The 13,915-nt window shown below is 38.9% G+C and overlaps 1 protein-coding gene across 1 annotated transcript; it reads left to right on the forward strand.

Moving 5' to 3' along the window:
* Positions 1-1,991: 1,991 nt before the first annotated feature.
* On the forward strand, positions 1,992-10,500 carry ivd (isovaleryl-CoA dehydrogenase). The gene is made up of 12 exons (XM_034675440.1): positions 1,992-2,310; positions 3,947-4,036; positions 4,230-4,281; positions 4,372-4,541; positions 5,196-5,289; positions 6,593-6,723; positions 6,870-6,966; positions 7,096-7,189; positions 7,799-7,880; positions 7,975-8,079; positions 8,365-8,437; positions 9,455-10,500. The coding sequence occupies exons 1-12, from the start codon at positions 2,179-2,181 to the stop codon at positions 9,586-9,588; spliced, it is 1,254 nt and encodes a 417-aa protein (XP_034531331.1). The 5' UTR covers positions 1,992-2,178; the 3' UTR covers positions 9,589-10,500.
* Positions 10,501-13,915: the final 3,415 nt, after the last annotated feature.

Genomic DNA, 13,915 nt, shown 5'->3' on the forward strand with positions numbered 1-13,915 from the left:
GACCCGGACATAACCCGGCTGAAGACGTCCAGTGTGGCTGCAGATAATCCGGCTCAGCTGACTTTGGCTTTGAACCAAAAAAAGAATAGAAAATAAAGACTAGAAGTCATATCTTAGATAGTTATACATACTATCAGTCAAGACAAGTAAATCTTCATTATTTTCTCTGAAGGCTTCATGGAATTTAGGGAATGTAATGTCTTCAGAGGAATGATTGGATTAGAGAGGAAATATTTTAAAACCATAATCCATTCTTTGGGATCTAACAATGGTTGACGCTGAGAGCATACATTGTGATAACGGCTTAATGTGTTAATGAAACACAGGATATTTGAACTAAGTGACGTCTCTGGCTGAAGGTCACTATGGTCATATAGACAGGAAATTATTTGCATAGGGATTAATTTTTCCAGGACAGTAAAACACTCATAATAAGATAACGATGGTTGTTATGAAGCTTGTACAAACGCAGGGTTCTTACATTAGGTATCTGTCACCCAAGCAAGTAATCTTGAACCTTGAGAAGCCTTTCGACCTTTTATTTTCTCTCTGGAACAATTTCAAAGCTTAGTTTGTTTTCACATTTTTACATCCATATAAACAACCAGATCCTGTTTTTTGTCTCTTTACTGCCACCAACTGTTGATCAGTGAAATTGTCCAAACCATCAGGGATGAAGATCCTTTTCTCATACAGGCCCCCTGGGGTCAGAAACACTCGATACCTTTCAGATATATGAGTGCTGTGGTTGGTCAGAGTATCGCCCTCTACTTTTGCCTGATCTTTCAAGGTGATCTTCCAATCCCAAACTCAAATAAAATGATCTTATCTATTCACTAGTACATAAATCACATAAGTCCTCATTTCTGGCATATTCATAAAAGTGTCCCAGGTACTTAAAAAAAAATGTAAAAGCTTCTTTAATAACTTTACAAAAAAACTCAGTATGAAGTTTTTAATTTATACGAGACCCATGTGGAAATCCCACATGGCTCACCTTTCACATAGATGCATTGCCTTCATGCAAGGCCACATGGAGCTCCTTTATAGTTTGATTTGGACAGGTTAAAAACCCCAGAAATGCTGCTGGAGGCCTCACAACTTAATGTAACTCAGGTTGATGCCTCTAATAATTTTGCTCTGATAATGTAATTGAGACCTAGTTCTATTGCTTTCATTTTTTCATAGTTGTAACTTGCTCGAGGAGTGCACCTGGCCAAGCAGGTCACAGAGAGCTTGAAAGAAGAGAAATAGAGAAAAGAGGCGAAAAACGAATTGTATTTGATGGGGAATTCAGAAGCAGTTATATTAGTGGGTAAATATCACACACACACTTACAGATACATTTATTTAAATAGAAGGTATATCTCCTTTAAATGTTGTAGAATAAAAGTTGAAAGGGACATAAATAAACTGAGCTACATTCATCTTATGCAGTTACATAACAGTCAATTAAGCATTTGATCAATACATACTCCAGTCCACTCAGTGGCACGAATGAACCAATGAGTGTATTATTATTTATTTATTTATTTAACCATTCATTTATGTACGGAAGAGGACAAGGGCCACTGAAAAAATATATATTTAAGGTCAAAACAATTTTTTAATTATTATTCTGAGAAAAAAGTCAGAATTCTGAGATTAAAGTCAGAATTCTGAGAAAAAAAGTCAGAATTCTGACTTTATTCTCAGAATTCTGACTTGAATCTCAGAATAATAATTTGAAAAAAAATCTGACCTTAATTTTTTTTTTTTTCAGTGGCCCTAATCCTCTTTCGTATTTACGTATTCATTTATTTATCACTATTTATTACTAAGTTGCTTAATTTTCTTTTATGATTAGTTTTTTGTTTTCATGTCTTCATTATGTAGAATGTGACCTGAAGTATAAAACCCTGTTGTTAAACACCCAGCCCAGTAGGTGGCGGTATGCACCATTATAATTAAGCCATTACAACAAGAGAAGAAGAAGATGAGCCAATGAGAGGACAGAAGAAGACGCTTACAACACTTGCTGGTGACGCTTCTGGTCCTTGAAAATAGAACCAGAGTGAGACCTCTTATTTTCCCACTGTTCTAAAGGGCAGCCAGCCCCGGGTTTGACATCCATCCACCCCTGACACCTTTGGGTTTATCTCTCCTCACCTTACCGTTCCCCCCTCACCAAGAAGAGTCATGTTCGCCGTCAGAAACGCTCTCCGTCTCGGCTCCAGGTTGTCCATCCCCGCGGTGTCGAGGAGAGGATGCGCCGGAGCCTCGATCCCCGTGGACGATGTTGTGAACGGACTCACAGAGGAGCAGATCCAGGTTAGCCATGCAGGGTAGCTGCACAGAGTTAACACATCAGTGTAGATAAGCAAACAGCAGAAAAACAACAACCATAGTTACATAAAACAAATTAAAGTAGAGTTTTAAGTTAAACAGAAGACGAGAGGAACAGTTACTTAAGGACGTGATGACATAACATTAGCAAAGAGAAGACCTTGATATTGGGCGACCTAGCTTAACTCTACTCCCTCCTGACAGCTCCTTTGTGTAAATGCAGTTTATTTACCACTTAATTCAGTTTGCATTCATTATTACTAAAGTAAACAGCATTATTAAATCCCACACGAGCAGCTTTGTAGTCAGCTTTAGCACCATTAGCCCTGTTAGCTAGCTGACGTTAGCAGCTCTGCTATCTTCATGTAGATGCTTTTGAGACTTATGACTCTTTAAAATACACTTTACAGTCACTTTTATGAATATGTGGCAAGGTGGCATGAGGTCAGTGTTGTTTTCTTCAAAGATAGTTAGGCTGTGAGGAGGACAGGGGGAGGGGGGTCATATAAAGGATCTGATTGGATGATAGAGGCTGCTCTCATTTCCTGGGCTGTATGAAGATATATGATGAAGATTCATACATCTGTAATAATGTCAGATATAAGCATTAGTAGACAAAGTACATGTTTTCATTACTTAAATCAAAGTGTAGATCCTCCTGGTCAAACATTACTCAAATACAAGTGAAAGTTCAGTCAGATTATGTCTTGAGTTAAATTTCTGGAGTACTTTCTTTTATAAAAAGTATTCAAAGTACTTTTTTAAATATCCGAAAACATATTTTCACAAAGCATGAGAGCAGTCAAGAATGCATGCGTGTACATTCTGCAATGAACATCTAGAAAGCATTATTCATATCTAATAAAAAGTATACCTTGAAATATAAACTAAGTTACTACAAATACAGACAAGTTTAAAATGTTCATCTGGAATAAAACAGGTTTGTCATCTACAGACCTCCACATGCTTTCTCAGGTTAGATGGTGATGTTCTGTAGGCTGTGATGAAGTTTGTGTGGTAAACAGATCAGAGATTTACAACAATACGAATCATTCTTTATTTAAAAACTTCAAATGTGGGTTTCAAATATGGCCATGGTGCTCAGGTAGAGAATCATCATCCTTCTCGGCTGTAGCCATCATCACCACGACTAAATGAACGGACTGATCTGAATAATGTTTTATCTGCATTTGATCTACGCTCAACCGAGGTACGGCTACACCATTTAGACAAACCAAATACAAGTACACGAACAGTTAACGATCTTTGGGATCGGATTTCAGAAAATAAAATTCATGAGCTGACTTCAGAGCAAAAGTAGTGAGTAACTAGAGCACTGATAGAAATGTAGTGGAGTCAAAAGTATTATATTTGTCTTTCAAATGTAGTGGAGTAAAAGGGATGAGTTCCCCAAAAAATAATACTCAAGTAAAGTACAGATACTCAAAAAATATATTCAAGTAAATTTACTGAATTTCAAATCACATTGTTGCATCCTTATTTCACATTGAGATACAATTACTGTCTCAATCAGCCACAGGTCCTTTTGATCGGTTCGTTGCATTTTGATGACCTGATGACTTACATGGAGTAATGTGTAAATTTGTTTGTGTTTTCACAGCTCAGGCACACTGTTCGTAAATTCTTGGCAGAGAAGCTTGCACCTCATGCTGATGAGATCGACAAGCAGAATGAGTTTCCTACAATGCGGGTGAGTTGAACACTTAAAGGTACAGTGTACTATTAATGAGTTAAAAAGGGGATGCAGAGATATTGTTATGAACATGATTCTCTCTCCTTGCATGCTTTATCTTATCTGTGAGGGTGTCTTTGAATTGATGAATTTAACATCATACTTAGGACAGGATTTCAGTCTTTTCAACATCTTAATTTTGCTCCATCAGGAATTTTGGAAAGACATGGGAGATATGGGACTTCTTGGCATCACTGCTCCAGGTTACTCATGTTTATATTTAAGCATGGACTGAATACCAATTTCTTATGAATTAATTATTAATTATACTTTCCTCAACACGTCTTCTCCAGTGGAACATGGGGGCACGGGACTGGGCTACCTCGACCACGTCATTGTGATGGAGGAAATGTCACGAGTGTCAGCAGCCATTGCTCTCAGTTATGGCGCCCACTCTAACCTCTGTGTCAACCAGATGGTCCGCCACGGCAACGAGGATCAGATGGAAAAGTACATGCCGAAGGTGAGGACCGAAGCGGCTCTTTCTTCACATCATTAAAGTTTAACGTGCAGGTGTCACAGGTCGTTAGTTTGTAATAACTCAGTGAAGATATGACAACATGGATCTGAAGAGAGTCAGGGAAGACTTGCAGCAAATGGTTGAAGCCAGGCGGTAATGACTATAACCTCTATGGGGCGCACTTAAACCTCTAGGACAACAGCGCCCCTAGACCTCATTGTTAAGAGATAAATAGTCAAACTGCAGAAGAATCATTATACTTATGAATAAAGTTTATTTCATTTTGACTTCAGTCCATAATTATTTTCCACACTGCATCTCGTGCAAAAAGTCAGAAAGCCAGCCTGTATTTTCAGCCTCCTACTACTAATAATTGAGAGGAGGCCGAGTGGGAGAGCCTGAGTCCTGAATGTGACGGGGGTAGAAGAAAAAGGGTTTTTTTTTGTAGTGTCACTGAAAATGACTACTTTTCCCTCTAAATTTGCATGCTTATGTCTTGTAAAACATAAAAACAACTGTTAACTTTTGCAACAGCTTTTTTCAGACAAAGTTATTTATTAATGTTGTAGATAGATCAACGTGCAAGTTGCACTTTAACTTTAAAAATGTGTAAATATGATTCCAGTACTTGATTGTAGTTGTTTATCCTGTTTCCAGTTGATGACAGGAGAGCATGTAGGAGCCCTCGCCATGAGTGAGCCTAATGCTGGCTCTGATGTCGTATCGATGAAACTGAAGGCTAAGAAGAAAGGTAGGAAACCAAAGACCTTGGCTGTTTTCGAAACGGCCTGCTACATACTACCTACTAATGTAGTAGGCAGTAGGTACTGCCAACTACATACTGTATTTCAAGGTCATATGTAGTTTGAGTGTTCTGTTCGAACAGTATGCTGAGCCAGACGTCACTGGATTTCCGGTTTCAAAAAGCGGAAGTAAGCAACGGACAAGCTGATAGCCAAACTGCTTCTTTAGCATCACTTATGATTTAAAAAGTTAAGAAGTGGTTTATATGGAATTTAATAATTTTCACAGCACCTAAAAACTGAGTTCCCCCTGTCAAAAAAGAAGAGAAAAGAAAAAGCGGAACGAGCGCTGTGCATTGTGCTGAACAGTAGGCAAGGCAGACTGGTCTGATGCATACTGTGAAATTTTCCAAAATCAATAGACATCCAGGGAGTTTTGGCATACTGCAGATTTTGCTCTTGTTCACATACTACTTACTACATACTGAATTTTGGCCAAATCAGTACATACTGCTAGTATAGTAGGTGGTTTCGAAAACAGCCCTATTTTTGACTTTTACAGTTTTGGTCTGCTACCTGAAGTGTACCACAATCAAATGTTATTTGACTTTTTTTTGGAAACCTGCATTTAGTTTATTCTCTGAACTTTATGTCCTTAGAAAATCAAGTTTTAGAAAATGTGTTCTCGGTTTACAGACCACCAAATAAATGTTTGTATTAAAGAGGTTGATTTAAAGTCAACATCATCAATTTTAAGGGTAATGATTTCTGCTGCCTCCATGTGGCCAAAACATTAAGTTGATTTTAACAGACATTATCAGTGTTCATCATTCATTAATAACTGACAAGGTCAAATCAGAAAATACAAAGTATCCTGTTGTGATTACACAGGCCTTCAAATAGTATAGTATAGCTGAGGCGGGTGTTCTATAAATACACCACTTAAGTGAGTGAGACGTGTCAGAGTGCCATCAGCTCAAAGGTGTGAACACTTTTGCTGTGCCTCACTTCATGCCTGATAAACACAGACTAATGTTAAAGCACATTTAATATATGATAGTGTTGTTGTTAGTTTGTTTTTTCGGGGTAAACCAGAGGAGTGTGTTTCCACTTGAGTTCCAGTATAAGAAAAATGTCAAGTCAGGTTAAATTTATCATGAGATGGTGACTAAGGCCATAGGCTAACACTCAAACCTGCTGTACCACATTCATTAATACACAGCTATTTCATCCAAAAGTAAGCTCATTAATTAGTGATTCTGCTGTGATAATCTGTTGTTATAAACTGTTTAAACGTGTATATTTTTACAGATGACTACTACATCCTGAATGGCAATAAGTTCTGGATCACAAACGGGCCTGATGCAGACGTCCTTATTGTTTATGCAAAGACAGATCCTGAAGCCAATCAGAGAGGGATCACAGCTTTCATTGTTGAAAAGGTAATCCAGTCAATTACTGTTCTGAACCTCGGGGCTACATTTTTCCATCTGTTCTGGTAATCAGTCTTGCAGTTTATCGAATAACAGAGTAATGGGAAAGAAATAAGAGCTGGCTTTGCTTGTACACGTGTATTTTCATCATGCAGGGGATGCCAGGATTCTCAACAGCACAGAAGCTCGACAAACTAGGCATGAGGGGATCCAACACCTGTGAGCTGATCTTTGAAGATTGCAAGATCTCAGGTGTGTGTTTAAGCACAATGCCAAATGTTCACTGGATGTGTGTCGAGTGATCTTTTAATCTCTTTGTCTCCTGTCAGGACTGCCCATGTGTCCTGTTTTAGTCTAAACGTTTCTCTCTGTTTGCTGTAGAGAAGAACATCCTCGGCCCGTTGAACAAAGGCGTTTATGTCATGATGAGCGGCTTGGATCTGGAGAGGCTGGTGCTGGCATCAGGACCTGTTGGGTAAGTTTAAACAAGGAATGTTCCCAAACTACTAATTTACTTCTCATGCAAACAGAAATTCAAATTGTGACTAATTAGATGATCTAAAGGTCTTTATCTCCATAGATCAAAATACTGACAAATCACACTAAAGTATCCCATCTGTCATCTGTGCTTGTTTACATCCTTGTAGTAGAGCATTATAGCATTACAGCCAAGGCCTTTAACTGGAGCTACAGCCAGGCTGGTGGTGGGTGGCTGCACTTCAGCTTAGACTCAACATATAACTGACATTTTGGGCCTAAAATAATAATAGTATTAATGATTTTATTTAACCTAATAGAACTTTTAGTGCCGACTTTCGATGGTGACAACATTTAATTGTTTAGTCAACTAAATGTAAATCCCTAGTTCAGATCAGAAGTTGATTCAACTGTTTAAAGTTGAACTCAGTGGAGGGACTACATATCCCATCTGGCCGGGGAATGCCTCAGGCTTCCCCAAGATGAGCTGGAGAATGTTACTTGGGAGAGGGATATCTGAGTCGAGTTGTTCAGACTGCTGCATCCGCGACCCAATGAGGCCGTATTTGAATTGCCCATCAGTCTAAACATCCTCTTTACATTTCAGCATCATGCAGTCTGTCATTGACTTCGCTGTCCCCTACCTTCACGTCAGAGAGGCGTTCGGACAGAAAATCGGACACTTTCAGGTTTGACCTTCTTCACCTGATACAAGAGATCATAAAGTCCCAGTAATCATACAGCATCATATAAACACAATGCTTTATGTCCATGTGTCTGCAGCTAATGCAAGGCAAGATGGCAGACATGTACACCAGGCTGAGCTCCTGTCGGCAGTATTTGTACAATGTGGCCCGAGCTTGTGACAAAGGACACTTCAGTGCCATGGTGAGAGGATTTAAAATCATTGATCTAATTCTGCAAGGTGTTTAGAAAGAGTAGATGTCAGTGCATACAGAGATAATACTCTTAAATTATGTTGTGTTTTTACATTCTGCTATATTTACTGGATCGAACAAAGAAAGGAAGATGTTCTAATCCTTTAAATAAATGCCCTTCCTCCTGTCTGCATCTCATTCTACTGTTTGCTGAAGTGTACTTACAACAACCCCAGGTTATTTAATTCACCACCACGGCTTGCAGTGACTGTGCTGACTTGTGCTGTCATTGCAGGACTGTGCTGGAGTGATCCTGTACTGTGCAGAGAACGCCACTCAGGTCGCTCTGGATGGCATTCAGTGTCTGGGTAAGAATCAGAGGTTCAAATGAAAGTTTAATGTAAAGTTTCATCTTTTCTTTTTTAGTATAGGAGCTTTTATTCCAATCAGAGTTGATGCAGAACTTTACTGCTCGAGTTACTTTTACTTGAGTCAGCTGAATCTCATTTACACATGAGAACATTTGTTGAGTCACACAGAGATTAGACTCTGAGGTTTGGGCTGAATTAAGGGATGTACCTCCTATGAGGTGAATGTGATGACGCCCTGCTCAGCCATCCTGTTGTTTGTGTAAAGAGTGTTGGGTTGAAGTGGGGCGTTCAGGTGCAGCAACTTTGGTCAGGAAATAGCACACCCACAAATGAGTTGTGGGGAGCTTATCGGCGGTGGAGTGTGAAAGGAGGAGTTACATGTTAAACTTCCAGAGTTTAGTCTTGAAGAGGACTTTACTGTATTAGGACGAAATGGATTGAAGTGAGGAGTAGTGAGAGTAATGAATTACAGAAGACTGATTGAAGAGGAGAGGAAATAGATTTGCTTACAAGATGACTTTCAAATGAGACCTGGCCTTTAAAAAGTGCTTCTCCGACACTTCACAGTGATTTTGTTGTAAGCTGTGTTTGCGTCGTTGTAAAGTATTATCCTCAGTCATTCATTTTAACACTTTGTCTCCTTGATGCCAGCCTTTTGTGAAACTGACCGTAGATAACATCATCGCTTTATTTTGCCCTTATTTCTATCATTATTCACAAAGAATGGGATGAAAAATGATACATCAAGTTCCTTCAGTGTGAATAGTTGATGACTTCTTTCATAATCAGTCATTATTATGCAGATTGGTGGTAATTAGTTGTAATAAATACTCATTTTGAAGCCATGCAACACAAGTTTGATTGGTACCGAGTGACAAAGATGAATAAAACTCATCGACTTGTTTTGTTCTATTTATGAATGGAGTAATGTGCATTTTATTTCTGCAGTGCACTTCACATCGACCGGCTTTGTTGCTTCACTCTATTTTTAACCCTTGTGTCTCCGCTTAACAGGTGGAAACGGCTACATCAACGACTACCCCATGGGGCGATTCCTGCGTGATGCAAAGCTGTACGAAATCGGCGCCGGCACGAGCGAGATTCGTCGACTCATTATCGGGCGATCCTTCAACTCCATGTTCCAATAAACACAAGTGAGAGAAAGGTGATGCTAAAGACTGTACGAGTGGTTTGCCGTGGATGAACACAGTTACTTCTCACCCCAGAGCCTTATACTGTTTGAACTACTTCTGCTGTTAGACGGATCATCACATGGTTGAGAATCATAGTCATCCTTCATATCTGCAGATAGAAGACACATGAAATCACTCAGAGATGTTACTTGTACATCAAATTATCTGTTGATCTGTTTATCTGATGGCCTTGATGTCACTTTGTTACATTAGGTAAACTGTAGCAGCTGGATAACCACTTCAATGCCACGCAATGAAATGATGTACTGAAAGTTTGTGAATAGGCAGAATCACAGATCGTTTGTGATTAAGTTAAATAGGCTCTTAGAAATTATTAATGCACTAAATATTTTGTATTTCCTCACCCTTTGACGCGTTGAACACTCCTCCAACAGACCATGCTGGCTTCAGAGAGTTAAATGAGTGAATTGATTTAGATTTTCGTACTATTGGTACATAAGAACAAAACACACACTGATGTATTTAAGGTTAGAAACTGAGCAGATGGAGGCTCAGTGCTGCGGGCCACTTATGTTTTTGATCAAACCTGATGATATCCAGAAATAATAATCACTACAGCACACCTGATGATAAACAAAGCCGGGATATCTGAATGCAAACTGATCCCCAAAATGATGATTTCAGAGAATGAGCATTATAAAGAAGTTTACTCATTTCTGTGAGCAAACATATTCCACTGTTATAAATAGATTGTCTGAACAGTCCGACTGGAGAGGCCCTCCTAACGTGTTTGTCTTCTCCTGTCCAGTGGACTTTTAGTGTCAGAAAGTAGACGGGTTGGGAATTGTATGAAATACTGTATTGTAGTTCTGTTTGCAGTAAATAAAAATCAACTTTTCTAATCTATCCACGGAATTTGTGTGCATTTTTATTTACTTCAATAGATAAACAGAGTTGATTTTGCCCAGGTGTTTCAACAAATAACAAAAAAACTCACTGTTAAAGCTGGGGTTGGTAGTCAGATTTAGATACACTTTTTGTTATACTGGTTAAAATGATCTTTATGTCCCGATGGCAATCAATACATAATGTGTTCTTAAAAAAGAGCGAAAAAAGCCGCTATCTACAGCCGTTGTAAACCTGGGAAAACACCAACCAATCCCTGCCATCAGGAGCCAAATTATGAAACCAATCAAATCCCGTCCACTATGATGATGTTTTGGTGTTTTCTTACCGCTGAGTGAGACTTGAGTTGACGCAGTGCAAAACACAAACGATGTGCTGAGCACCAGTTTTGAATCAGTCACGTCGTTTTGGAGGAGCTCCAAGGGGAGGAGGGGAGGGGTTAGACTGAGTCCTGAGGAAATGCTACATTCAAATTCATGCTAGTTTTCCGTGACTACCAACCCCAGCTTTAACTGCCGACTTTCAGCCAGATGCATCCCTCATAAACGTCTTAAGATGTTCATTGAATAATTATCTGATGAGGATCTTTTGAAATCTTAATAAAAAACTAAACTAGGATGCATTCCCGAGAACTCCTCCTGTGTTTCAACAACTGTGTAAACTCCACAAACACCGTTACGTTTAGCTGAAGGTCTCCAGTTTACAGGGTCACTTTAAAATCCGTAACACCAGGAGAGATGTATTCGCGATGGATTAAGAGAAGACTACTATTACAGAGCTGTTAAATCAATTGAATCACAGCCTCTTCTTTTGAAAAGTACACACACATACAAAACAGATAGAACAAATAAAAACAAATGAAAGAAAGAGAAATCAAGTGAATCACATGTGTGTGATGTTATTGTGGACGACGGGCGGAATGAAAACACTACAGGGAATCTACCAATCAGACACCTCAGCATTGCAGTCCCTGCTCCCAAAAGTCCTGGGACCTTTGAAAAGTACTACCACCCAAGCAGAGGCTTTTCAGGGGGGAGATTAACTACTCCTGAACTAAATTTAGATCCTGGTTCCTCCAGTCGAAATGCATGTAGTTTTGGGGTGAAGTCCTTAGTTCCTCCAGTCGAAAAAATTCCTTTAGAAACATCTTGACAGAGCGACTGAGGCTTCTAACAATGAGAGTAAAGCAGAGAGTTCAGGGACAGGAGTTCTGAAGAAGTGGTAATTCACCTCAGAGAATAAGTGGAACAAAAACATGTGCAATAAAAGGAAATGTTCATTCCTGTGATTTGGAGAACGACCTGTGTAAGAGATAAAACATCAAATGTACGGTACCTGGCACCTTTCTTTTATGACTGAGTCATTTCCAGTTTAATCTCTGTCTTTGTGAGTCCCCTGAAATTGTGTCGGGGAAAATTGGTGGAGAAACGGCTTGGATAATTTCCTCTATCCTTCATCATGTACTGCTAACAGCTCTGTTCCTGCACCAGCTCAATCACCTCCAACATTGCATAGTTACTTTACACGGCTGATTGTGATTGGTCATTACTTGGCAACATTTCATAGCAATAGTCTGTTATTTCTCAATAGCAGGCTGTTGATGAGAAGAACAGACCGTCGCTGGGGGCTCCGGCTCTGATTACAGACTTTGGTGGACACACTGTAATCATATTAAGGTGCAGGAAAAAGTCAGGTGAATTTGTTTTTCATTTGAAAAGCAGAGATTAAAAACACAGAACTCGAGGCTACGACAGAGAAAAGGAAAATTCTTACTCATTCATATTTTCTTCTTCCTATTCACCGTCATCTGTAATGGTTAAATAAATGAAGGGAAGTGAAAAGGTTCTAATTTGCCTCTGAAATAAAATAGTGTACTCTTTTCTCTCTCTCAAACATGAATGATTTCTCCTCTTGTCATCCCTCCACCTTTCTCTCTCTCCGTCAGTAACCTGCTGCTGCCGCATCTGTCCATCAGCTGCTCAGTTGACAGTTCATCAGTTTATTGCCTCTAATCCATCCTCAGTTATTTCATCTGTGTCAGCCGCTGTGACTCAGGCTGACTGATGTGAAGAAGGTGGTGTGGTTGGACTTTGATACGGCTCAGCTGTGTGTCACTCTGTGATAAAAAAAAGCACTCTGCACTGAGCGTGAGGATTTACAGCTTGTTGTATTTGCTAACCCTCAGATGGAGATTGACAGTTCATTTAGGATAGTCCTCTGATCACTGCTCTTTTTGACTGTAATCACATGTGACTGTGATTGTCCTGGATGCACATATGGGCTGAAATATATTTTGAGATAACAGACACATTGTTAAGAAGACATAATCACATGGTCTCTGTGTCACTCAACATTCTGATCTTATTGTTTTTGAGAAAGCTGGAGGAGAGACGCTCAGTGATAGAGCTGTTTCAGTACATTTAATGATAGTTCTGTTTCATGGTGGATTTCCTCTCAATGGAAAACAAGTTTTAATCGCTTATACTGCTCATACAGCTGGTGTTGTTAGTAAATTGAGAGTATTCAAACTAATTCATGTAGGAGCTTATCTTCTTAAAACCCATGATACAACCCTGAATATAATGCTTCTAGAATTAATGAATGACTAATTATTGACTTACATTTATTGCTGATAAGTGGTGGAAAAAAATGACTCAATGAAGTAGATCTGTCAGTAAAAGTTTTTACACATCTTCAATAAAAAGTCTCTTAGAAATAGGAGTGAAGTATTTATTTATCTATTTACATATATAACTGTGTCGTTATAAACACTTAATATTTAAGAAGTTCTGGTACTTTAGTTGAATTGTGTTAACTGTTCGAGTGTCAAACACTTTTAGGTCGCCAGATTCTTCTATCTACGAGCACCACACACTCCATCTATAAGGATATACAGAAATGTATTACTAATTAGAAGATTTGTTGAAATAAAATCACAATATTAACTTGTTTCATTTGCTAAAGGGAGAAAAATAAAGTAGCATTAGGTTGAAATATGTGTTTGGCACAAATGCCTCAAAGTTGTATTTGTGTTAATGTATTTAAAGCTCCTGTGGGGATCTTTGGATGGTAATAAAACTGACTGAAAATAACACCGTAGCTTCTATAGTTCCTACAAGAACATACAAGAACACCCGCGACAAGACTGATTATGTATAATTTGGTATATTTAATGCCTTTAAACACTGCTGCAGGGTAGGTGTCAGGAGAAGCAATTAATAGCACGCTGCCAGAACAGCCACTGTTTCCATTTGTACAACCAGGTTACACAGCGAGTAATGCTAAAAAGAAGCAGGGTGAGATTTTTTAATACACCTCTTACATACGTACAGTTTAAAATATGCTTAGAAAAAAATAGGTATTACTCTCTCCACAGGGGGCGCCAAAATCAACACAGACTGAAAGTGCCTTAAAG

Source organism: Notolabrus celidotus, chromosome 22, assembly GCF_009762535.1.
Source record: "Notolabrus celidotus isolate fNotCel1 chromosome 22, fNotCel1.pri, whole genome shotgun sequence".
In the NCBI taxonomy this organism is placed as follows: Eukaryota; Metazoa; Chordata; class Actinopteri; order Labriformes; family Labridae; genus Notolabrus; species Notolabrus celidotus.

Bases quoted from the DNA above. Each gene is read 5' to 3' on its own strand.
- ivd (XM_034675440.1), top strand. From the start codon at position 2,179: ATGTTCGCCGTCAGAAACGCTCTCCGTCTCGGCTCCAGGTTGTCCATC. The intron at 4,282-4,371 runs GTTACTCATGTT...CGTCTTCTCCAG, and splicing joins TCTTGGCATCACTGCTCCAG to TGGAACATGGGGGCACGGGA. The intron at 7,881-7,974 runs GTTTGACCTTCT...ATGTGTCTGCAG, and splicing joins AGAAAATCGGACACTTTCAG to CTAATGCAAGGCAAGATGGC.